The sequence below is a fragment of the Bos indicus x Bos taurus genome, chromosome 2 (genome assembly GCF_003369695.1).
Source record: "Bos indicus x Bos taurus breed Angus x Brahman F1 hybrid chromosome 2, Bos_hybrid_MaternalHap_v2.0, whole genome shotgun sequence".
NCBI lineage: Eukaryota > Metazoa > Chordata > Mammalia > Artiodactyla > Bovidae > Bos > Bos indicus x Bos taurus.
Window position 1 is genome coordinate 90,321,707 of NC_040077.1, and position 27,025 is coordinate 90,348,731.

The 27,025-nt window shown below is 42.8% G+C and overlaps 1 protein-coding gene across 1 annotated transcript in view; it reads left to right on the forward strand.

Moving 5' to 3' along the window:
* Positions 1-26,656, forward strand: part of CDK15 (cyclin dependent kinase 15) — a 96,381-nt gene extending 69,725 nt beyond the window's left edge. Inside the window, exons 11-14 of the mRNA XM_027564470.1 lie at positions 6,006-6,054; positions 9,928-10,067; positions 21,158-21,299; positions 24,009-26,656. Coding sequence (XP_027420271.1) covers positions 6,006-6,054; positions 9,928-10,067; positions 21,158-21,267 — 299 coding nt within the window. The 3' untranslated portion in view covers positions 21,268-21,299; positions 24,009-26,656. The remainder of the gene's footprint in view (positions 1-6,005; positions 6,055-9,927; positions 10,068-21,157; positions 21,300-24,008) is intronic.
* Positions 26,657-27,025: the final 369 nt, after the last annotated feature.

Genomic DNA, 27,025 nt, shown 5'->3' on the forward strand with positions numbered 1-27,025 from the left:
TTGGGTGCTGAATTTTATTGAAGGCTTTTTCTGCATGTATTGAGATGATCATATGGTTTTTATCTTTCAATTTGTTAATATGCTGTATCACATTGATTGATTTGCATATACTGAAGAATTCTTGCATCCCTGGAATAAACCCAGCTTGATCATGGTGTATGAGCTTTTTAACATGTTGTTGAATTCTGTTTGCTAGAATTTTGTTGAGGATTTTTGCATCTATGTTTATCAGTGATATTGGCCTATAACTTACTTTTTTGTTGTCTTTGCCTGCTTTTGGTATCTGGGTGATTGTGGCCAGAATCTGGGTGATTGTGGTGTAGAATGTGTTTGGAAGTGTTTCTTCCTGTGCAATTTCTTAGAAGAATTTCAGAAAAATGTTTCATAGAATTCCCCTATGAATTCTGAAGCCATCTGGCCCTGGGTTTTTGTTTTTTGGGAGATTTTTGATCACAGTTTTGACTTTGTAATTGGCTTGTTCATAATTTCTGTTTCTTCCTGGTTCAGTCTTAGAAGGTTGAACTTTTCTAAGAATCTATCCATTTCCTCTAGGTTGTCTATTTTATTAGCATATGGTTGCTCATAATATTCTCCTATGATCATTTGTATTTCTGCATTGTCTGTTGTAACCTCTCCTTTTTAATTTCTAATTTTGTTGATTTGATTTTTCTCCCTTTTTTTCTTGATGAGTCTGGCTAGTGGTTTGTCAATTTTGTTTATCTTCTTAAAGAAAATATTCAACTTTCAAACTTGCCTCTTGCAATGTACTTTGCTCCTCCTGCCTCAAATTCCAATTGAACTCAAAGGAGAACTCCTTTAAAGAGAACTGCAGAAGGAGGAGATGGAGGAAAGAAAAGTGAAAGTGAAGTCATTCAGCCGTGTCCGACTCTTTGTGACCCCATGGATTGTAGCCCATGGAATTTTCCAAGCAAGAGTACTAGAGTGGGTTGCCATTTCCTTCTCCAGGGAATCTTCATGACCCAGGGATCAAACCTGGGTCTCCCACATTGTAGGTAGAGGCTTTACCTCTGAGTCACCAGGGAGATGGAGAAGAATATGGTCTAATGATTTACCATCATCTTTGGAAGGAAAAGGATAATAAGCTACCTACAGATGTATGATTTGAGAGGTTATTGAAACCAGAGAAACAGACTTGTCTTGAAATGGCATTGGATAAAATGACTGTTTTCCAGTAGTCATGTACGGATATGAGAGTTGGACTATAAAGAAAGCTGAGTGCCAAAGAATTGATGCTTTTGAGCGGTGGTGTTGGAGAAGACTCTTGAGAGTCCCTTGGACTGCAAAGAGATCTAACCAGTCCATCCTAAAGGAAATCAGTCCAGGTGTTCATTGGAAGGATTGATGTTGAAGCTGAAACTCCAATTATTTGGCCACCTAATGTGAAGAGCTGACTCATTGGAAAAGACCCTGATGCTGGGAAAGATTGAGGGCAGGAGAAGAAGGGGATGACAGAGGATGAGATGGTTTGATAACATCACCAACTCAATGGACATGAGCTTGGGTAAACTCCGGGAGTTGGTGATGGACAGGGAGGCCTGGCATGCTGCGGTTCATGGGGTCGCAGAGTCGGACATGACTGAGCGACTGAACTGAACTGAAAATGACTGTTTGCGGATCACTCTCTCATTGATCGCTTGCAGTTTAACTACTGGGAAAAATCAATGGGGGCAAGGCAAGGTCACTCAGCAGCAAATTATCTGCATAAGCGTGGAGGGCTGGCCACAGACAGGCACAAGGCTTGCCTTTATAACAGCAACCTGGCTGACCCTGGACGCCTCAGCCCCTCTTTATGGGCTCACGTAGCTACAGAAGAGATGTGGGGAGAGAGTCAAGCCCAGTCTACACAAGACACAGAACTTTAAGTTCAATGTTGTGTCATGGCCTCCTGGGGCCACTCCTACAAGTCATCCTCTACTTTTTAGGGGCTGATTTTTCTCTCATAATGCTTCCTTTTTCACATCCTTGAAAAACATGTGAAGTAGGCATCAGACATGATGTTCGGTAATTTTTATGTCCATTGATTAGTTGAATTTTCACAAGCCCATGTAAGGAAATGGGCCTCAGAGAAGTGTGTGGGAGTTGCTGGTGAGTGGTCCACCCTGCCCTCCTTACTAGACCAGTGTCCTCTCCTTCATTTAGTGCTACTCTATAAACATCTGGAGGTCATTAAACATTGTGCATTTGTGTGTGCTAAGTCACTTCAGTTGTGTCCAACATTTTGTGACCCCATGCACTGTAGACCACCAGGCTCCTCTGTCCATGGGATTCTCCAGGCAAGAGTACTGGAATGGGTTGCCATGCCCTCCTCCAAGGAATCTTTCCAACCCAGGAATTGAACCTGTGTCTCTTATGTCTCCCACATTGCAGGTGGGTTCTTATCACTAGCGCCACCTGGGAAGACCCCATTAAATATCATCATAACACAATAATGGACCGATGTGGGCCTCCCCAGGCTCATTGACGCAGGCTCTGTGGGGTGAAGCTGAGGCTTCCTTTTGGTTAAAAACTCTCCCAGGTGATGCTAGTGTTCTGCTTGGCTTGAGGACCACTGTGTGAGACTAGGTGTCTCTTCAAAATGAAAGGTAGAACCAAGGAGAAAAAGTAAAAGAAATAAGACTGACGTTGATTGAACACCTACTACAGGCCAAGTGCTTAATCTTGTCTTATCCTCCCAGGCAACTGGAAAAGGGTTCCAACTTTACAGATGAGAAACTTCTGAGTCACTTAACTGTAGAGGTGGAGTAATTTCCCCCAAATCCCAGAGCTCAGAAGTGGCAGAAAGGAGATGTGTGAGCCCAGGCTGTGTTCATGTTGCTACACCACAAAGCTAAGGCACACACCTCCGGCCCACACCAAAGACTCAGAAATTAAGCCAGGCTTGTAAGAACTCAAGCTCGGAACACATTAGAATTTCAGTAGACTGAAACAGCAAGTTATGGGTTTCCAAGGAGAACAATAAGGCAGAGATACCTGGGAGGAAAGAGAAAGATGTGATATGCCACATGAGAGAAAGAGGCAGAAAGAAAAGCAGCAAAGGGTAAGGAAATACTTACACTACACTCACTGTTCTAATTCTCACAATAACCCCATGCAGTAGGAGCTCTAATTGTCTCCTTTCTGCAGATGGGAAAACTGAGACCCAGTGAGCAACACCCTCAAGTCACACAGCTGGTTAAGTGGCGTGTTGTTGCTCGGTCACCAAGTTGTGTCCAACTCTTTGCAACCTCATGGACTGCAGCAGGCCAGGCTTCCTGTCCTTCACCATCTCCCGGAGTTTGCTCAAATTCATGTCCATTGAGTCAATGATCTATCCAACCATCTCATCCTCTGTCGTCCCCCTCTCTTTCTGCCCTCAGTCGTTTCCAGCATCAGGGTCTTTCCCAATGAGTCGGCTCTTCTTCACCTCAGGTGGCCAAATTATTAGAACTTCAGCTTTAGCCTCAGTCCTTCCAACAAATATTCAGGGTCGATCTCCTTTAGAATTGACTGGTTTGATCTTGTGGCATTAGTGTGGATTCAAAACACAAGTCAGAGTCCCAACTACATACAGTTTACATTTCCCATCGCTTTTCAAAGGAAGAGAAAGAAGGAAAAGCCAAGAGGATTTATTTTGTTTAATGCTGAGGCCAGCACATTCCATTCATTATCTTAATATATCCATAAATTCAACAAATCACTTTGTCCTTGTGAGGTGACTATGACTTCCAACTTGAGGTACAGAAACAGGCTGGCCATAGTGAAAATGTCTTGCTTAAGGTCTCCATGAACCTGAAGCAGCAGTTTCAAACCCATGCTCAACAAGAATACTAAAGCCAGCAATTGTATTAAAAAACTAAATACCCAAACCCCAGCACCTAGGGCTCATCTAAGGGATAAATACAACATGGGAAAGCTTTGAACTGGATTTCACTACACTGATTGGAAATTGAGATATGACTGGTGAGGACATATTTTAATTTTGTTTGGCCAGGGAAAACTATCAATAGGCAGCAGAAAGTGGTTTGGAAATGAACGTTCTGAATGAATGCCAGGTATTCTGATCTTTACTGGTTATTTGAATTTGGGCACAATCACCCGAGAGAAAGTAAATAACCAGTTTAGACAAGGACTTCCCTTAGTGCCCACCTGGGACTGTAAAATGACAGCACAGTGGCTCACTTTTCTTTGAGTGGGGAAGGTATCCTTGCTTTATAATGTTGTGTTAAGTCTCCACTGTACAATGAACTGAATCAGCTATTTGTATGCATAGATCTCCATTTTGGACCTCCCTCCTAGCCCCAGCCCCCCACTCCACCCCTCTAGGTCAGCACAGAGCACTGAGCCGAGTTCCTGTGCTATACTGCAGCTTCCCACTAGTGATCTGTTTCACACATGGCAGTGCACAGAGGTCAAGCTCAATCTCCCAAGTGGCTCACATTTGATTGTATCTGATCTTGAAAACTCAGCTTAAATCATGTTCTTTGATCATGCCTTTCACTCCCCAACTCTTAACACCATAAAGTCCATCTTTAATTGAACTTCCTTTTGAAGTTACACAGTAATATGTAATTTTTGTTTGAAAATAAATGTAAGAAAATAAGCGTAGAAGTGAATAGGGTAAGCCCCCATAACCATTATCACAATCAGGTGAGTGGTCTTCCTGGGTTCTTTTCTGTACACTTACAGACACCAATAGGTTGGTATTATCAAAACCATTTTTTGCCCGCTACATTAGATTCTTTTTTGAATAAACAGTCTTGGTGTATCCCAATCCTATAAGAGTTGGAAGAAGAAAACTTTTAAAACCAAAATGATTACATTTCAGACCCAAGGAAAGTATAAAGCAAAGATATAATTGTGGATGAGAGTTGAAATACTCTTTTCTCAATTTGGAGTCAGAAATAGGATTGAAGCAGCCCCAGCTTGTGTCATTGCAGCCCCTTTTATCACTTTACACAGAGTAAGCATTTAATAGTATTTCTTGAATGAATACAAAATCATCTCCTTTTACAGATTTCATTTTGGATTAAAGAGTGTCAATATTAAAAAAAAAAAGAAAACCATGCGTCCACATGTAAATGTAGTAAGGAGTGCTCCAATGAAAATTAAAAATCTTATTATCATCCATGTTGGATTATTCAAGCCAGGATTCACTTCTGTGCGTGAAGTATACTGTACGTGACATATAAAATTAGTCCCATTCCTTTTTACCGTTTTTGAGTCTTTGAGACTTTGCCGCCTCACTTGTCACATGAATTTTCTTGGAGGGGAGCACTTTTGTTTTCTCAAATGAATTATAAGCTTGGTAAGAGTGGGGAAGTTTCTCACGATTACCTGTGTGTTCTCCCAGCACTCACACGTGTTCACACACCAGATGTCGAGTATTGTGACTGTATTAGTTTAGTTTGCTAGGAATGCCATAACGAAGTGCCACAAACTGAGTGGCTTAAGCCATGGAAATGTATTGTCTCACACTCTGGAGGCTAGATATGAAGCTGAGGTGTTGTCAGGATTCCTTCCTTCGAGGCTCTGACAAAAGGATTTGTTCAGGCCTCTCTTCTTGGCTTGTAAATAGCTGTCTCCTTCTGTCTCTTCATATTGTCTTTGTCTTCCTCCATACATGTCCATGTCTGTATCCAAAGCTTCCCTTTTTATTTGGACCCCGGTCATATTGAATTAAAGCCCACTCTAATGACCTCATCTTAATTAATTATATCTATAACAATCCTATGTCAAAATAAAGCCCAATTCTGAGGTATTTGGGGCTAGGACTTGGGCATATGAATTTGGGAGAAGGACACAATTCAACCCAGAATAGTGACCATCCACAGAATCATAAAATTTCAGAGGGAGACAAGCCTTTAATGTCATTTAGTTTGCCCATCTGATGACTGGATTCTGTCTTACCCAAAGCCAAGAGGAGCGTTTAGAATTTTAATAGTATTTTTGGCAACAGGATTTTAGGATTGTTTTTGTCTTTTAACATGTCCGTGTATGTTTTTCAGAATGGTTCCCGCTGCCTAAGCCTCAGAGCCTTCAGAATGTCTTCAACAGGTAAGAACCGCCTTGGAAAGCTTACCTTTCAGCAGGGCTGAAGGGACATTTCACTCAGCCTCAGTCCACTGAACACTCAGCCCCTGAGCACCTTGATCTGGGGGCCCAAACCCCATGAAGATGCCTCTTGAAGAGGCAGCCACCTGTGAGTCTGTTAGTTTTTCTCTATGAACCATTTTACTTTCAGTGAGTTTGGTCATTAAAATTGTTTTGTGCCCCTCAACCATGCCCGAGGCCCTGAGAACGAGGGAGTGTTGGCCTGTAAGAAAACCTCGTGGGTTTATTATTCTTCGACACAGAGAAACCAAATAACATCATTGAGTGGCTATTGGAAGAGGGGGGCAACGTGATTCATGGAGGTCATGCTTTCCCAGGCCCTCTCTACGCAGTCTCAGCTCAGACCAGGGCAGACTTTTATTACCAGCTTTCAACAAATCCCTAGTTTCTTTTGCAAAGTAAAACAGATAATAGAGACATTCCCGGAATAGTTAGCTAACTAAGCTGTGCCAGGCAACCTCAGGGCTAAGAAGAACTCAGTGTTTTCGGACAATGACCAATTACAATAACCAGTATTATTTGATCTGAGAGTAATTAGCCAAGGCTCTGTTCTTTTTGCTTCAGTAAAAAGGGCAGTGAGGAAAACATCAGAGACAGGGGAAAGGAGCTCAAATGTCAAAGAAAAACACACTCTCGCAGGTGGGGAGAAGGGAAAGACATCCCAACTGAACGTTTGAACGCTGTTCTTCCCTGAAAATGTGGTAGGGTTTAACCCAGCCAAAGTTTGTTTGATTTTTTTTTTTCATAGTTACTGTTCATGTGCTTTAAAAAAGCCTCATAGAGAGTGAATATCAGAGCACAAAGAGTAAAATAGGTCGGAACACAGAACTGTGGACTAGCAAAGGATCTTTTTTTGGGAGGGACGATTCTCCCCAGGGTATCCCCGCGCTCCACTCTTATTTTCAAACACGCTATATCACCTGAAACTCTCCTGTTTGGAGACAGGTTCCAGGGAACTGCTGTTTATTATTTCATCCAAGAAGCGCAAACTTTCTCTTGCTAGCATAGTCAGGCTCCCCAACCCCTAGCTAGGGAAATCTGGACTTTAGTGCTGTCCTGTGGCTTTCTTCCATTTCACCACTGGCTTCCAAAATAATGGTAGCTCCAAACCTGCACACCATCTTACTACTCTATGCTGCTGCTCTTGGAACCGTCGCATGGCAGGAACATCGCTGCAAGCCCCCCGCAGTTACCCTACCAGCCCTTCCTTCCAGGCTGAGTGGGACTTGGATTGGCCCAATATCCCTCTGGCTTTTCTGAACGTACGCAACACCTCTGCCTTAGCCCAGCTGCCTTAGCTCAGACTGTCTTTGCTCAGATTCTCAAAGTAAGGAGTAATGTCTAGAGATGTGCTATCTCATACCATAACCACTAACCACATGTGACTATTTCAATTTAAATTATTTAAAATTAGATAAAAAATTGAGTTACTCTACAGATTGATTGTATAGCATGAGAAATTATATCCAATATCCTGTAATAAACTAGAATGGAGTAAAATCTTCAAAAGAAAACCCCCCAAACTGAATCACAATGCTATACACCTGAAACAAGTGCAATTGTAAATCAGTTGTACTTCAATTCAAAAAAACAAAATGAGTTGCTCAGTTGCACTAGCCACATTTGAAGGGCTCACTAGGTACATGTGAGTAGTGGTTACCATATGAGATGGGGCAAAAATAGACTATTTCCATCATCATGGAGCAGGTGGCACTGGCAATAGGAGAACTTGATTGCCAATGCAGGAGACACAAGAGACGTGGGTTCGGTCTCTGAGTCAGGAAGATCCCCTGGAGAAGGATGGCAACCCACTCCAGTATTCTTGCCTAGAGAATCCCATGGACAGAGGAGCCTGGCAAGCTACAGTCCATGGAGTCACAAAGAGCTGGACATGACTGAAGCTACTTAGTTCATCATCACCGGAAGTTTTGTTAGACAGCACTGGCCTAGATTATCACATGAGAAAACTCTTGGCTTTGAGAAGGGTTTTGTCATGGAAAGGGAACTAACATTAGGACGGATGCCCTGGTTTAAGCACATATCCAACTCCACCATCCTATAGTGAAAATGGACTGGCTAAAAATTTTTTCAGAAGATTTCCCCTGATTCTCCTTTGAGACTGATACTGAGTCCTACTGATTTGTACCCGCTTACCCACTCCAGACTCCTATTTCATTGACCTGAAAACCTGTGCCTGGGCAGGGCACCCGTGATGGAGAAAATATCCGCCAGCCCTTTGGGTTACAATCTCTTAAACCAGCCTCCACCTCTGGTTCCCTTCTCTCCTAACTGGCCTGGAAATTTGCAAGGACTGGGGGTTTGAAAATTTCTTCTCTGCCTTAAGTCTGTGAAGCAATTACTCTTGAGTTTGAGAGTAAAGTTCTCTGGTTGCAGAAACAGCTTTATGTCATGGGAATCAAATACCTGAGTTTTTATGCAAATCTTATGCAAAAATTAGGCAAATTCCAAGTCAGGGTCAGGGCTTCCAGCATCGCTGCATCATGGTACCTGGGGAGGAAAGGGTATCTGTTGATGACTTCAGGTTGGTGTGTACATTCAGCATTAAGAAAGCCCATCTGTTTTTGTTTATTTGAGGAGTTGCATGGCAATGCAACTTAGTTCTGAAAGTCAGGCATTAGTTCTGCAGCTAACTGCCTCTCAGAATCAGCAGTTTTCTGTCTTGTGCTTTCCACTTGTAAACCTGTCTGTGGCCTCTAGAGATGGGTGTACTTGAATGATTGGCACTAGATTAGCAAAGACTTTCAGACTTTGTAAGTAAATAGGAAGCATGAAGACCCACCGGGCTTGCAGGGTCAGCCCCTGCCACTCTCCATGGCTTCATAGCAAGCCCGTCTTCTCTTTATCCCAGGCCCACCAGCTGGCCTTTCTTTCTTTCTTTCTTTAAAATCACTTTTCTCCGTCTCACGCTGGGGGTCTGCAACACCTGCCCCTCCCCCGCCCCAGATCCTCAGTTCTCAGCCCAAATGCTGCTTCCTCAGGAGAGTCTTCCCTGACCCCCTCCTAAGTCAAGTATCTGGACCTTCTTCACAGTTGTGTTTATGCATCTGTATGACCATTTAATTAGTGTCTGATTCCTCTACTGGATTAAGCTGCCAGAAGAGAGCATTCCTGTATCTCCCAGATCCAACCACCTACATAGTAGTTGCTCAACTAATGGATTTGCTCTACTCCAAATTTATAATTCAGCATAAGGTCAACTTGAGGACTTGTCCTTACTGTAATTTGGGTATTTAATTATCTTTCTTGCTTATGCTCTATCTCAGGGGAAACCAATAGAGCTTCTTCGAGAAAGCCCTGGGAGCTGAGCTTCAAAAATGCTGTAAACAAGCCTTTTTTCCCACTCAAGTTTCACCTTCCAGGATCTCTTCTCTCCTTCCTCCCATTCCAGAATTCTGTGCTCACCACCGTTGGAGCCTATTTCCAACTGGGCTTTTCTGCTTGCAAGGGGCTGCTGTATCCCTCAAAGAAAGAATCCTTAATTATATATTTCTGTTTCTATAATTACAATTTTCAGGTCTTTTATGTACACAGGGTACCCAGAGCCATCGTGGAGGGGGTGGGCTGGGGCCTGAATGATGGAATGCTGAAGTTTTGCCTTCATCTTAGTCACAGGACAGGTAACAGTTTCAGTGTGGGGGTTATTTTTCCATTGCCATCAACTTTACTAGTCCCAGGAAAACTCTATCTATCTGAAATTTTTCTAGCCACCTTCTTTTCTTTACTATTCTTCTTTCCCCCTTGACTTTTCAGAAATGAGGCCTCTGGAGAAATCCTGTGTCTCTCTCACTTTTCCAGGCTAGGCAGGGCTCCCGAAGCGGAAGATCTGGCCTCCCAAATGCTGAAGGGCTTTCCGAGAGACCGTGTCTCAGCCCAGGAAGCGCTGGTTCACAATTATTTCAGTGTCCTGCCGGCTCAGCTGCACCAGCTTCCAGATGGTGAGTGAAGGAGTGTGTGTGTGTATGTGTGTGGTGGCGGGGGGTGGGGTATACATGGACGCACATAAGTCTTGGTGTCTGTTTTCTTGAAGCACTGGAGAATCATAGAATTTGCAACCAGAAACATGCTTAGAGCTGGGAAAAGCAAGATGGGACAAAGTCTTGCCCAAGTTTTGTTTGTGGTTTTCTAAAACTCAAAAGTTGAGAGTTGAGGTGACACAGGCCTCCTTGTAACCATCCAAACATTTCCCCTATACACACACCTAGAAAGTAGAAGAGATGAAAGTTGCCTTTGAGTTTGCTTTCGCTAGCATCTGCCAGGAGAAGCCAAACCAAAGTTTCTAACAACCCCCTTTGCTCTTTCCGTTGAGTAAGATGATAGGTGACATGGATACATCAGGAGAGGAGAGCTGGGCCTGTCTTGATTGGAAATCTGATGCTGCCCAAGGAAGTGCGGGTGGGGCATGGGGAGCGGGGAGCATCCTCCCAGGCTGGATGCACACGGAAAGCACAAGTTACTCTGAAATCAGCCTTGCTGCCTGGGCCTGAAGTCATCCTCCAAATCTGAAAACTGCTGAGGGGTCATGTGGCTGGAGCGCTCCTCATGTTTCTCAGAATGTGGCAAGGAAGGGCTGTGCGGAGGTTGTGGGTACTGCAACCACGGCCCTGGCTGTTTGCCTGGGACCCTCCTTAGGTGGGATTGCTTTCAAAACACCCACCAATCAAGTGAAAACAGTTTTTAGAAGTCCTGAGCCAGAGAAAAGAAAGCTAAGGAAGGTTGTAGGGGCTCTGACTGAGAGGAGGGAACTGGGATGGGGTGTGGTCAGGAACTACTGTCCAAGAGGCTCAGATGCAGGGTCTGACTGATGTCTCCAGGATTTGCAGGCACAGCTCCACAGTATCTGGGATGTGATTTTGCATCTGTCCAAAGCTTTTAATTTGGGGTTTCTCAAGGTATTTTATTATTAAAGTGAGTCATTTAGAATCTCCAAAAATAACCATAATCATACAACCAGGGTTAATGTCATACTTAACCCTGTAAGAAAAATCGGTCATCAGTATTTATTAAGTTGCCATTAAGTGTCGAGAACATATTAAGTGCTATAACATTTGAGCGAAAAAGGAGGCTTGTCCCTGACCTCAAGGAGCCTATGAAGTGGGAGGAAAAGAGGGTGAGGAAGAGGAAACAGGACACCCTCGTACACATATTAGCACAAATCATATCTAAACAGCTAAAGTCTGTGCATAATCAGCTACAGATGTTCAGAGAATATGTGTGCACTGAAGGCAGTCCTCGGAGGAACCGCTGTAGAATAACTCCGGTAAGACAGATGAGACTGGAGGTGACTCCGGAGAGGAATTTGGAAGGAGGGGAGGGACACGGCTTGGCATATGGGTAGACTAAGAGACATTCCAGGCGACTTAACAATTCTTACTCCCTTCTTGGTACCTCCTCCCAAGCTTTATCCCCACCCCCCACTCCCATCTCAATACCCTCTTCCCAGTCTGAGCCCCAAGATCCCCCCTTCTTAGCCTTCTCCTCTTGAGATTGGGACTTTTCTAACTCCCACTTCATGCAAATATACATGCTGGGGGTGTGCACACACACATTCACACCCCTTCTCTCCACTTAACAACATATCTCCCATGAGAGACATATATAAATAAATAAATATAAATAAATCCTCCTCCAGGATTTATTATTCTAGGTCCTGAGAACTAATGAGGACCTTCAGAGTTTTCTGGGTACCAGCTTTTCCTTTAGAGTAATTAGCAGGAAACAATCACTGTGCAAACGGGATGTGTTTGTTAGAAACTCGGGTTTTGATTCTTCCTGGTCATCTGAAGCAAAGCCACCAACAGAGGGGCTCCATTGTACGTGTGTGTGCCTGTGTGTGCATACACGGGCACAGGAGAGGGACCCATCTGTATTCCTTCTCTGTTCACCCAGCCACAGAGCCCAAATCTACTTTGACACTTTTAGAAAAATGAAAAGATGGAATCTTGCAGGAGCCTGCCTGCGCTAAGGGGGGAGATGAGGAGTGCTCACAGCAGGAGGGAAGTTGACTTTTCTTTATACATATAGGGGTTTTTCCATGCAGAGTTTAAATTATGCCTGATAAAAGGAGTTTCGTGGATGTTTCAGTTCTTTCAAATTCTCCTGGCTTCCTCCCAATTAAATGAGGTTTGTCAAAGCCACAGGGCTCTGCTGCTGCTGCCTCGGCCGACAAGCACTTCCTGCAGCGACATCTCGAATCCCCAAGGGAGAAGATGAAAGGGCCAGCGCCAAGAGACAGGGGAAGGGGGGCAGATTGTGTGTGTGTGTGTGTGTGTGTGTGTGTGTGCGTGTGTGCGTGTGTGTGTGTGTGTGCGCGTGCTTGTGGGGGTGCAGTGTGCAGAAACAGGTTTAGATACAGATTGACAGATAGGACGTGGACAAGAAGGTGGGGAAAGCACAACTAACTACCAGAGAAACTGGAAAGAAAAACAGAGGAAGAGAGAGCAGCACTGAAGCCAGTTTGGGCACCTTGAGAACAGTGGCCACCACCACGTGTGACATGATGTCACCATGTCTTCTAAGGGTGCCCTCTCTTGGCCTGGCAGTGCCAGTCTACATTTTCATTGTTCATGGCAATGAGCCTTTATTAAGAGCCTCCTTTGCAGATAGGGTGCACCAAAGGGTCCTCTCAGTTCCCAACCCTCAAGGACCCAGAGTCTCCATCCCAGGGGCAGGCTGTTCCAGGCGTAAGGACTGTGCAAAAGTCAGATATACTCTTGTGAGTGCTTTGTAAAGAGAGTTTCCCTGCCATAATTATGCAAGAAATTTTGCTCTCTGGTGGCAGTATGGAATCACTTAGTGGGTTATATTTGTATCATTTTATTATTCTGGCTTTATTCCGGTTGCAGGATAACAAAGTTGTCACTTTAAAATATATTCTGTTTCCCCTTTGATCTGGGAGATGCCAGCTCTTATTGTCTGCCCTCTGACGATTTAAGCATGAAGCCTGAGTCTGGGAACTGTGAGAAGAGTGGAAGGACAGCCTACATCCCAGCAAAAGCATGGCACACGAATCCGCCCCCCAAACGCCAGGGCTGTTCCTATCCATCCATGTGTGTTTCCATGAAGCTGAGAGGTCCCAGATACCACTGTCCCGAGGCTGTGGCAGTAAGCTTATGGCCAGAAGAAATCGAAGGGGAAGGAGTCACTTGCCACAAAATCCAGGAATTCTAGGCTTAGTTCTCCTTCGGAGAGCAATCTTAAGTGGAAAAGCGTGATTACTAGATGGCAAGCATGTGGAAATTTCTGCCAAGCACTGACATCCTCCCTTATTGACTCTTGAACACCTGAAGAAACATTTGTGGAAGGAGAAATTATTGGTAGTCTCTCTCAAAACACACCCAACAGCAAGCTAATTGCTTTTGCAGATGGCCGGGGAGACGTTGTACCCACACAGCCATCGGCTTATGGCCACACTTGTGGTCCTCACAGCTGAGCCAGCAGTGCAGGATGTCAGCTGGGGCAGCTAGGACCTAAAATTAGGCCCTTGGCAACTCTCTAATCTTAGCTGCAGGTTCAGCTTCTTCGTTTAATTCCCTTTGCCCTCAGCATGAACTTGGGCTCTGGGAAAAGAACGCTGCTTAACGATTTGAAAGTGAGGGGAGTAGAAAATCATTAAGCTGCCCCTTCTAGAAACTGGCTCCACTCAGTTCTTGCCAGGCTTCCAAATGTTACCCTTGGAAAGTTAAAACTAATTTTGGAACGGAGCCATTTGGAACCACAGACACTGATCCAGAAAAGTGTTTTTTTTTTTTTTTTTAATCTCGGGCAGTAAATGCCACGTGATTTAAGAGTCTGGTGCTTAAGCCATGGTCCTTGATCGTCAGAACATCAAAGGCTGTCTCTTTCTGTGGGTTGGTCCCATTTTGCTTTCCAAATCCCAGGCTTGAGCCTCTCCCATTCCTTCCTGGACTAAATCCCCCTTCTCCTTTAAAACAGGTTTCAGCATCTTAAAAATTAAAACTTAAAAGTTTGCAATTGTTTCACAAGTAATTTTGCAAAAACAATTTACCAGAGTCCTTTTTGTCATCACATACTTTGGTACCTGTAGGCATGGCATTGACCTCTACCCTGGAGAAGGAAATGGCAACCCACTCCAGTATTCTTGCCTCGAGAATTCCATGGACAGAGGAGCCTGGCAGACTACAGTCCATGGGGTCTCAAAGAGTCGGACTCGACTGAGAAACTAACACTTCATCACATCACTCTACTATCTATACTCTGGTAATTCATCAGCAGGCCTTATTCATTTTGCCCCCTTAAAATCTGAGAAATTTTTTGTTTTGCTCCAATAAAAGAACTTCCAGCCTTCTTTTAATAATATCTCCTTAATATATTTGAAGGTTCCTCAATATCATATTATAAAGCTGGGTTCCCTTGACCTCTCTCTCCACATACACAAACCCCCAATATAGATTCTGTTTCTTTTACCTTTTAATTATTTTGTTTCATTATTCTATTCTGAACCTATTCCAACTATTCTGCTTATCTCGAGACTATGAACCCACCATAGGCTCAGATTTCTAACAGAGTGGGAGAATTATTTTCATTCATGGAAGATTATTTTCATTTTCATTCATTCATTATTTCATTCACGGAAGATTTGCTGAGGGTCTATTAGATATGAGGGGCTTCACTGGTGGCTCGGTGGTAAAGAATCCACCTGCTAATACAAGACATGTAAGAGACTCGGGTTCAATCCTTGAGTCGAGAAGATCCCCTGGAGAAGGAAATGGCAACCCACTCTAGTATTCTTGTCTGAAAAATCCCATGGACAGAGGAGCCTGGCAGGTTACAGTCCATGCAGTTGCAAAGAGTCATACAAGACTGAGCGACTAAGCACTTGAAGATTAGATAGGAGATTGAAGGACACAAAAATGAATTAGTCTTAGACTCTGTCCTCAAAGAGCTTACAGTCCTTAAGGAAATGAGACAAGAAGATAAACAGCCATAGACCAAGTGTGAAGTGCTCTGGGAGTTCAAAGGAGGCGAGATTAAACTCCAGCTGTAGAGGCCCAGGATGGGTTGGTGAGGTCTTGAAAGATGATAAAGTGAAAGTCGCTCAGTTGTGTCCAACTCTTTGTGACCTTGTGGACTATACAGTCCATGGAATTCTCTAGGCCAGAATACTGGAGTGGGTAGCCTATCCTTTCTCCAGGGGATCTTCCCAACCCAGGAATCAAACTGGGATCCCCTGTATTGCAGGCAGATTCTTTACCAACTGAGGACCAGGGAAGCCCTGAAAGATGATGGGGAGGAAGGATATCCAGGGAGAGGAAAGTCATCCTCCTCTGAATGCCATCTAATGTCATCCACAGGTGTCTTCTTTGTTAAAATAGTGCAATCCTGACTCATATTCCATCCTAAGTTTTACTCTTTGTCACTGTATGCCTTCTTGCAATGACATTCAATTTAAACATTCTTTAACATGTACTAGAAAAGCTTAGTTTAACTGTTTGTGTGCTAATGATATCAAATCTTACTCTGTTTATTGTTTTTATTGTCTAGTCTAGTCAAAGTTTAACCAGAATATTTTGTCATTCCACAGGTCAGGGTTTAGAGGCTGGGTTTGGTGGGGAAGGGAGATTCCAAGCCAAGTCTCTCAATCCTATTCTGTTTCTAGGAGTTTGTAATTTAACTCAGACTACTCTGTCTACACCCTTTGGAAAAGACTCTGATGCTGGGAGGGATTGGGGGCAGGAGGAGAAGGGGACGACAGAGGATGAGATGGCTGGATGGCATCACCGACTCGATGGACATGAGTTTGAGTGAACTCCAGGAGTTGGTGACAGACAGGGAGGCCTGGTGTGCTGCGATTCACGGGGTTGCAAAGAGTCAGACATGACTGAGCAACTGAACTGAACTGACTCTGTCTACTTTTTAAATCCTCCACTAATCAGTACTTAAAAAGCAAGTTATCCTCTATAACACACTTCTCCACCTTCCATGCTCAGTGTTGTCCCCAGCCCATTTTAATACACTAGAATACAAGTTGTTGGGTTGTGATTTGGCTTATGTGTTGTGTAGAGTTGCCTTGGTAGGAAAAATCTGACTTAACCAAGTTCCTCAGCTCTACCAAGCTCTTAAGTTGGTTACATTTGTTAGCATCATGAACTGAATCTCCAAATAAAGATAAATGCTTCAGGAAGGAGTCAGAGACCTTTTGACAAGAAAAGGATCTTGGGACTCACTGTTCCATATCTTCATTATATGGATGAGTCCCTAACACCCATAGAAGAAGAATAGTGTCTGCTATTTCTTGGACATCTATGTGTTTTACATAAATTCTCATTCAGATAGTAACTGGCAAGGATGGAGCTGTTTTCCTAATATTACATATTAAAAAATTGGGTCCAATTACTTAAAGTTACACCACTAGTAAGTGGGAGAGGCAAGATTTGACTGTAGGTCAGCCTCCCAAGCCACTCTCTTCCACTCCTCATCCTAGGGAAGATGTCACATGCCCCCAGGTAACATATTTAATATCTCACAACTAAGAGGACTCAATCTTATCTTTAATAAAGACTCAAACCCCTGATCTCTTCCTTAATCTTTAATGTCATCTTGTCTTTGTTAGGGTTTTGTTTTGTTGGGGTTTTTTTGCGTGGGGTGGTGGTGGAGAATAACACAGTCACCCTTGGGTTTTAAGATTTCTTAATCAGTGGTGGTTATTATTTTTTCCTTACTATTACTTATTCGGAGAAGGAAATGGCAACCCACTCCAGTACTCTTGCCTGGAAAATCCCATGGATGGAGGAGCCTGGTACGCTGCAGTCCATGGGGTTGCTAAGAGTCAGACACGACTGAGCGACTTCACTTTCACTTTTCACTTTCATGCATTGGAGAAGGAAATGGCAACCCACTCCAGTGTTCTTGCCTGGAGAATCCCAGGGACGGCGGAGCCTGGTGGGCTGCCATCTATGGGGTCACACAGAGTCGGACACAACTGAAGCGACTTGGCAGCAGCATTACTTATTCAGTTTTGTCAGAAAAATATCAGGAATCGAATCCAACAGAAAATTGGGCAAACATATAAAACAGCAAATTACACAAAGGAAATGAAAAGAGCACACTAACACGTGGGATAAATAGGCAGTCGAACTAGTGATTAAATAAATACAAATAACTGTTAAAGTAGTTATTTTTCCCTTCAACTTAATGACTCCCTGTGCTGGGAAGGTTGTAGTACGATGATTCTCTGCAGGCGGTGGTTTTAGTTGGGGCAACCTTTGCAAAGCATTTTGCCATACCTACCAGGAGCCATAAAAATAACATTCAACCTTATACTTAGGTTCCTGGAAATCATCCAAAGAAACAATTGAACAGGGGAAAAAAAAAAACCCTAGATACATAAAAATGTTCATTGCAGTGTTGTCTATAATTTTTTTTAAATAAAGAAACTAAATATTCAACAGAAGAACTGGTTGGATAGATATTATTATATTGACTCAGCATACAGTACTATGTAACCATTTAAAATGGTAATTCGCAGGAGTGTAGAGTAGTATGGAAATGTTTATGCTAAAAGAAAGTGGGATACAAAATTGCATATTATAACGCACCAGTGAAAATGTATTATGCATATCAACAAAACTGGAATGTAGAGTACAAAAATAAAAATGCTCTTCTAGTTAAAGGGAATGGTGGGTAATTTTTTCCTTTTTTCAGTTTTCTTTCATGTGGATGTTATATTGCCTTTAGTGTTTAAAGGAATGAGTTAAGACAAATGGTACAGGGAGTTCAAGCTCTGAATTGAGAGCTAAAGAACCTAAGTTTTCTTCTTTTCTCCTCCAGCATCACATGTATTATTGGCCTTCATAAATCTCAGTTTCTCAGTCTGCACAATGGGTTAACATTAGTTTCCTGTACCCCAGATTAACAGAATGTTTATTTTATACAGCTTTTAACTCACTGAATTCAAGAGTTCAATGTAAATGTGGTCCTGGGAGAATGAGAGGAGGGAGGGAGAGGAAAAGATAAATAGGCACTAATTAATTTTAAAAGGAAAGATCATCTGCTTTAATCGGAAATGCATATGTGCTGTGCCCCTAGTCAGAGTTTTAAGTGCACTCCGTGTTAGTTAGCAACTTCAATTTAAAGTACTGTGTGATCCTTTGGGCTTTGAAGATATGAAGCCTATATACATACACATGAGCTAAAATTACCGCGCAGTCACGGAGGCTGTGTGCACTCTGAATAATTAAATGCACTAAGCAACTCCAGCTGATGGATTGATGATGTGTAAGAGCAGCGCAAAAACCACGTGACAAGGGAAATTACAAGACATTTAGAAATGATGGTTTAATTTCCAAGCTTTCTTTTCTACTTGTGCTTTCTCTTTCAGCCATTACAGGCTAGTAGAAGAGATTTGATTATCTTGTTTCCTGTGAAAGGTTATTTAGCCCCTCAATCCCATTAAGTCACTCTCTGCACTCCAGTGCACTGAGACTCCACCAGGTTATCAGCCCAGGAAGAGTAAATGGAGACACCAGGATCAGATTTCTAAAGGAAGGAAAGTTAAAGCAAAGTTTGAAAGCGGTGACAGCCAACAGCCAGGAGCTTAGAACTCAATTAGACTGAAAGACAACTATGGCATTATCTCATTCCGAAATGATCTAAATACATAAGAATCTAAAAGTTTTAAATAAACTTGTCGTACTGTCTGGATGACTGAATTTTCCTTCTCAAAAAATTTTTAAACACTCACTTTTGTATTTATTTATTCTAAGTGCAAAGCAGCTTCGATAATTATGCTGTCAGATTCAGTAAGCTAATGAGCAGTCAGCGAATGGAAGGTTTTGCATTTGTGAGATTGCTACAGGAAAACCACTCGGCTGCTTTTTTCCTTCTTTTTTTCTTCCCTCTTGTTTTCTTTTTCTTTTTCTATGAGTTGGGAAGGAGAGTCGGGCAGTCCATGGCCAAATTGGAATCCCTTTGATTAACTGGTTGCTTTCCCAGCACTGTTCTGCTGCACGTGTCCCCCCCACCCCCATCCTCCTTCCCGTCTCCTCCCTCCCTCTCTTTCACTTTCTCTCTCTCCCTCCCTCTCTCTCTCTCTGCCTCTCTCTCCCTCCCTGTCTGTCTCTCTCTTCCTCTTTCTCCCTCTCTCTCCCTCTCCTGCCCCTTTTTCTGCTCTCTCTCCTTCATCTCCCTCATTGCCGCTGAGGAACTGTTGCTTTTGAGGGACATTTTTCATGTCACTGTCCCCAAGGCAAGAGGATGTATCTCCCTGAGGGAAGCTCCCAAAATGGTTTGGACTTGAGCCAATTTGAGAGTTATCTGTAAAGTTTAATATGCACTGCTTATTTGAACTGTTTATGCTACAACAGGAGCTAAAAAGAAAGTAGAATACAAAATTGCACATTATAATGTGCCTGGGAAAATACATTATGCATATCAACAAGACTTGATGCCTCCCCTTTCCAGTCTGGCAAATATGTAATTCCAAACCCAAGGAGTCAGGGTTTACCCCAGGCAGCCAAGGCAGAGCAGGCATTGCAAGTTTATTTCTCCCCTTTTGGTGTGAGGAGCTTCGAGCAAACAATATTGATGCATTTTATGCTTGTGGTGCACCAAAGCTGGAGCTTCTCTTTTTGTGAAATTGTGCAGTATTTAGAGCAACCGGTTTGTGCAGCTTGTGAGCCTTGAAAAAGTGATGCCCAGGTAGAAAGATGTCCTGAGCAGGTTTTATCGACGTGCTTTCGTGACACTGTGGCTGTTGTCCCTGGATATTTTTCTCAGATGGTATCTGTGCTGATGCTACTAGCTAATAACAGTGGCTAGTTAACTAGTTAATAACTAGTTAATAACAGTGGCTACTAGTTATTAAGAATACATGGTGTGGGGCTTACTTGGTGGTCCAGTGATTAAGACTCCATGCTTCCACTGCAGGGAACTCGGGTTTGATCCCTGGTTAGGGAGCTAAGATGCCACAAGCAGCAAGGTATAGCATGTGTATCTTATTTCACTACTCTGGAAACCCCAATAAAAACTATAATAAGGGAATTTAACTTAATTAATTATATACATGAATGGGCTTCCCAAGTGGGCCTAGTGGTAAAGAACCCACCTGCCAATGCAGAAAGACGCAGGAGACATGGGTTCAATCCCTGGGTTAGGAAGACTCCCTGGGGGAGGGCATGGCAACCCACTCCAGTATTCATGTTTGGAGAATCCCGGGGATGGAGGACCCTGGTGGGCTGCATTACTTAGGGTCACAAAGAGTTGGACATGACTGAAGTGACTTAGCATACATACACACACACACACACACACACACACATATATATAGTATCAGAACAACCAAAGATGTTTGGCATGTATTATGTTCTTTAAACTTATAGCAATCTGCCCAGAAGTTTTATTATCCCCATTTTGCAGGTGAGCCCCTTAAAATGTTAACTTTTAGGGAACTTGGCCCATATCTTTAGCATAATAAGCACCCAGGAATAATATCCACTTAACAAACAAACAAATATTACCCATTTAACTCATTTATAAAAATGCAAACTGCCAGCATTCTGAGCTAACCAAATATATAATATACATATATTCTGCCCCCCCCCATTTTTTAATTTACAAAAGTTGCAGTTTAGAGTCTACTTAAATAGATTGCCAAAGCAATCTAATGTAACAGAAATTTGAAACTTTCCAAAATGTATCTGACCTAGCACCAGGCTCACTGCCTGTTGTCGCTGGGACTCCTTGGCTTGATTTTGGCCCTTGTTGTTAGTGTGTATGTGCCTCCCAGTTCCACTCCTAGTTTTACCACCTTCAACACCAAGCCTAGTGCCTTACCCAAGTGTTCATTTGGTAAATATGCATTGAAATGAATTGAATCGAACAGAAGGCACTTAACAGCTATTCAGTAAAGTGAGTTATCCGTGAGTCAGTATAAGTTATTGGTGGATAAATCCGGCTCACATTTTGACATCTCTTTGGGTGACAAATATTACAACAGACATAAAAAAACACATCGTGAAAGATTCCCAGGAAATAATATGTTGGTGCTTTTCTCTTTTGTTCCCTACAGAGGAATCATTGTTTACAGTTTCAGGAGTGAGGCTGAAGCCAGAAATGTGTGACCTTTTGGCCTCCTACGGGAAAGGTCACCACCCAGCTGGGTTTAGCAAATGCTGGTAAAAAGAAAGGGTGAGATTACCAAGATCTTCCAGGTAAGTGGTTCCAACAGTGTGGGGCCTAGGATGGAACTGAAAGTTACTCACTCTCCAGTGAAGACCTGGTTCCTGGGTTCAGAGATCTCTGTCCTGTGCCTGGCTCTTCATTCTCACTCTGGGCACAGAGGCCTAAGCTCCACAGGCTGTGAGAGGAGGTGGCATCAGTGTGCATCAGCTCCCCCTCCTAGGGGAGGGACAAGACTCCTAAGATGACCCGTACATGTCATTGTAAGGCCTTGAGCTGGTGCACCGGAATACAGGACTCCATTGGCATGTTGCTGCTGCTGCTGCTGCTAAGTCGCTTCAGTCGTGTCCGACTCTATGTGACCCCATAGACGGCAGCCCACCAGGCTCCTCTGTCCCTGGGATTCTCCAGGCAAGAACACTGGAGTGGGTTGCCATTTCCTTCTCCAATGCGTGAAAGTGAAAAGTGAAAGTGAAGTCACTCAGTTGTATCCCACTCTTTGCGACCCTATGGACTGTAGCCCACCAGGCTCCTCTGTCCATGAGAGTCTCCAGGCAAGAATACTGGAGTGGGTTGCCATTTCCTCCTCCAGGGCCATTGGCACGTTAAGTTCCCTTAACTATGTAATTCTCACTGTCAGCTGACAAGACAAAAATCAGATGTCAGGGTGACCAGCTTTCCCCATTTGCTCGAGACCAAGGGGTGCCCCAGGATGTGGGATGTTCAGTGCTAAAATTGACACAGTCCTGGATAAACCAGGATGGTTGGTCACCATAGCGGTGCAAATTACCACCTGGCTTGCCCCCAAGTGCCAGAGAAGACCTGATTCAGAGTCTAGCCCCACCTAGGAGGTGGTTTTGGAGGATTGTGAAAACCCAGTCATCACCGCTACAGGCTTTTGCACCACTGGTTACAGAGTGTCCTCTCCAGGGTGCGGTCTGGGAACCACCAGGACCTCATGGTCCTGGGAGACAGGAGCCATCCACAAATGTCACAGACTCAGCTGCTCTCAGGAGTCTCCTCCATCAGCCTAGGGCAGCCCAGGCTTCCAAGGCAATCCTGAGGGAGAAGGGTGCTGTCGAGGTTTTTCCCAAAGCTTCCATACCCTAGAGTTCTGCTGGCAGGCACAGGAAGCCAGGAGGGACAACTCCTAAATCCACCACAGTCCAGACATTCGTAGATCTTATAAGAGCATTTCCACAGTGAGTAGAGGGGACAGTAATCCAGACAGAGGAGTCAAGGTGAGACCCATGCACAGAGCCAGCCATCCCTGTAGGTGACTCTGGCTATATCCCAGACCACAAACAAGCCTAAGGTTTGATCATACATCAGGCAACTACAGCTTGTCATGCTTCCCGACAGAACTTTTGGGGTCTAGATGGCAATGACTGGCATGCTTCCTGCACCACCCTCGCCCCATCGTCGTTCACATAGCAGGATTCAGTTCTTTGCCAGTTTCTCTGTTAAAGACATATACACATCAAGAATGTCTGCCTTTCGGATTTTCTAAGATCATTGTGTTTAGAAATTTGGGGAGATCAGGGAAGTTTAGAATTATAGTTCTTCCTCAGGTATAATTCTGAAGTTTATATTTTGACAATATACAACTGGAATTACAATGGGCAATACAATAATAATATGGTATTTTGATAGTAAAATATTTCTAGAGCAGAGATTTTACTATGTAATTATGCCATTTTTAAACCCACTAGTTATGAAAGTAGGATGTACTTTAGCTACATTCTATAGCATGAAAGATTTGCCCTTGATAAAATTATCAAAGACATTGATGGAAATGGTCTTGGATGGTAGTGCTGCATAAGAATTAATAATTATTTCTATTGAGTTGTTATTCTGTTTTACTAAGCAACCAGAAGGTAGGGAGATTACCCGCCTCTCTGAACTACAGTCAAAGAATTGTTACCTGTAGGTGTAAATTGGTCACAATATAAAATCAATTAAAAGCAGCATGACAAATTTTGTGATGCCTGTGCCAGCAATTGAAGAAGGGAGAAGGCAGGCTGAGTATGCATTGGAGTAATCTGATGTCCCTAGGCCTCTGGTACTAATGCAAGGAGATAAACCCGTAGGAGATGAACCACAATAAGGAAAGGCTGGAACAATTAAACTGTTTAATAAATGGCTTGGGATGATCAAAATCTGGAAGTGCCAGAGTGAGGGACTAAAAGCGGTTATCACATGGACACTTGGGGCCTGTAAATCTTTTCCACTAAATTAAATTTATGTTAAAATATTCACTTTTCAGGAGATTCAAAATGTAAATTGGGATATTAGGACTTATAACTAGCAGCAATGCCTGAAAATTAAGACTCTGAAAAGATCCTGAAAATGTCAGTTTCAGGTATGGAGAAAATGTACACTAACATCTACAATAGAGAAATGGGACTAAACTCTGCTGGGAACATAACATGTGCCAAGCACTTTACAAATAGTTTCAAAGCTTTGTGCGTTTTGAACAGTTAGGGTGTGGTGAGGTGTAACTATAGTTTGTACATTTGGAGATAAATTTTGATTATTTTTAAAACTTTCTCAGGGAAAGCTTTCTTAGTTCTTATTACCAGGGTAAGATGCTACCTCTGTTCATATCTGTTATCAAGCTTTCTGTCAATATCTATGTAATTCCATCAATAACTTTGCAACAATATTGCACAGAATTTCCCCACTCAATCTGTAAGATGTTACTCATGATTTTCATTTTTTTATTCTTCATTCACTTCCAGGGCTATTTTACTGTTGCTTCAGTTTAAATTTGCTTCAGCTTACTAAGAAGCTACAAATCTAACTCCACACTGGACCAAGGGTTTTATACCATCACCTGTGATGTGGAACATTTTAAATACAACGTCCTAGGCAACAGCGCATAATACTTGAAGAAAAAGCAGTGAACAGTTATCGCTATTGTCATTTGCCTAGAATTTAACAGGGACTGGCTCAAAAATGAGACATAGACAGAAATCATCTGAGAAGAGAACTTCTGGATAATTTCATCCATTTCATTATTTGATAGAGAGATCCCTGGGCCAGAAGGAGCACAGGACAGATGGGGACAACAATTGAAAGACTTTGGAGACAGAGCACAGGCTTAACAGAGGCCTGTCACTCCTGTGTTCACTTACGATTTTCCCCAACAAAAGGACTTCTGTGGCCAAGGAGAGGATTAGGCTAAAGTTTAAAAAAGCCTCCAGGGAAGGTGGTTTCTTGGATAAAGTTGTCAACAAAAGTACTTGCTGAAGACTCTTTGTTATGATTTCCTAGGGGGCGCCTCTTCCTTTGCTAACTGGATTATCAAAACACATTACCACTCCATCCCAGCCAGACTTCAGTAGGAGTTTGGATTGAGATGCTGGTTAGAATTAAATTTCAGGCTGTCCTCTTCTGCTGAACTCTATTGTCTGTGATGATAGCAAAAGTGATGAGGAATCTCAGCTCTGATTTGATGGCAGAGATACCGAATAAAGGCCAAGAGTTCCAAAGTAGTAACTCAAGTCCTATTGCACCATCAGACACACATGCATGTGTGCACGCCCATAAGCCTCAAATAAAATGAGAGATCTGTCTCAGCTAACACGTGTTTCATTTTCTACAATGGGTCCTTCTGAAAGAAGCTGGGAAACTCAAATTACTTCATCTGAGGATCATCTACCCAGGAAATGTAGTAGCCTAGAAACCAAAGACTTCTATATGGCCTTTAGAAGAACAAGGCGGAACTAATTAAGAGAGAATTTAAAAATAGTACCTATGCACTCAAAGTCTGAGATGAAACTATATACAGATAGTCCAGAGAAATCTTCCTTACTGAGTATTCAATTTTAGTGAGGCATTTGGCAAAGCCTGTTCAGATATACCTGAAAGAGGGAACTGTGTGGGCTGGATGATGGGGTGTGTGTGCTCAAAGAACAGTGGCCTTGCTGGAGAAAGGCTGGCAGTGGTGTGGTATGAGGTTCAGCCCTGAGTTCTATTCTGGTCAAATGTTTTTATTAATCACTTGAATAAAATCAGAGAGGGCATGCAATTTATTCATACAACTCATTAAAGTAAGTACTGTGGCCATTCATTTATTACTTCCATTTTACAGAAGAAGGAAACTGAGGCTCAGAGAAGTTAACTAACTCCTCCATAGTAGCACACCAGAGTTAAGGTACAGATCTTAGGCCTGGCTGTCTCCAAGGTCTATCATCCTTCCAGTCATCATGTATCTATCAAATCTGTAGAACACACAACTCTCGAAGAAGCAGCTGATGTTTAGCATTGGATCATGATTCAAAAGACTGAGATATTGCCAAAAGCTGATGTGTACACTACACATTCGTCCTGGATTTAGAATGATCAAATTCCAGAACACTGACAGCACCAATGCTGTGTGGAGCAACAGGAACTCTAATTATTGGTGGGAATGCAAAATGGTAGAGGCCACTTTAAAATGCTGTTTAGCAGTTTCTTACAAAACTAAGAAACACTCTCTAAGATCCAGCAATCATGCTCCTTGCTATTTACCCAAAGCAGTTGAAAAATTATGTCCACAAAAAACCTGCACACAGATGTTTATAGCAGCTTTATTCCTAATCACCAAACCTTCGAAACAACCAAGATGTTGTTCCGGTTGAGGTCATCTACTCAGGAAATGTAGTAGCCTAGAAACCAAAGACCTCTATATGGCCTTTAAGGCCATATGCCGTTCAGTCACAACATATGAATAAAACAGACTGTGGTACATTCAAAAAATAGAGTATTATTCAACAGGAAAAAGAAATGGAGCTGTCAAGTCATGAAAAGACATGGAAGAAGCTTAAATGAATATTACTAAGTGAAAGAAGCCAATCTGAAAAGGCTACATCGTACATGAGTACAAATGACAATCTGAAAAAGGCAAAACTATAGAGACAGGAAAAAGATTGGTGGTTGCCCGGGGTTAGGAGGAAGGGAGTGATGAATAGGCAGAGCACAGAGGATTTTTAGGACCGGGTAACTACATATGACACCATAATGGTGGATACATGTCATTCATTATAAATTTGTCCAAACCCATAGACTATCACCAAGACTGAATCTAATTGAAACGGACTTTAGATGACAATGATGAGTGTGTAGGTTCATACAGTGTGACATATGTAGCATTCTGTGGGGGATGTTGATAATGGGGGAGGCTGTGCATGTGTGGGGGCAGGGTGTATACAGGAAATCTGTAACTTCTGTTGAATATTCCTCTGAGCCTAAAGTTGCTCTGAAAAGTATTAAAAAAAATTTTTTTTAATAAAATAAAAAAACCTGATGAACAGCAAGCCAATACATTTCTACCAAATTTCATGGTTTAATTTTTAAACTTTAGGTTTAAAATGTCAACAAGTTAAATAAAGTTGTGACTTAGTGGATATTGGATGGTGGATATTGGCTTAGTGGATATTTATATTTAAAGTATAATATGAATTAATAGTATGTTTGTGTGTTTGTGAACTCAGTTGTGTCTGATTCTTTGTGACTGTATGGACTGTAACCCACCAGGCTCCTCTGTCCATGGTATTTTCCAGGCAAGAATACAGGAGTGGGTTGACATTCCTACTCCTGAGGATCTTCCCAACCCAGGAATCAAACCCGTGTCTCCTCTGTATCCTGCATTGCAGTGGATTCTTTACAACTGCGCCACCTGGGAAGCCCCAATAGTAGGTTTGACTGACCACAAAAATAATGCTAATACTTGTAGGTGATTGGAGAAGGAAATGGCAACCCACTCCAGTACTCT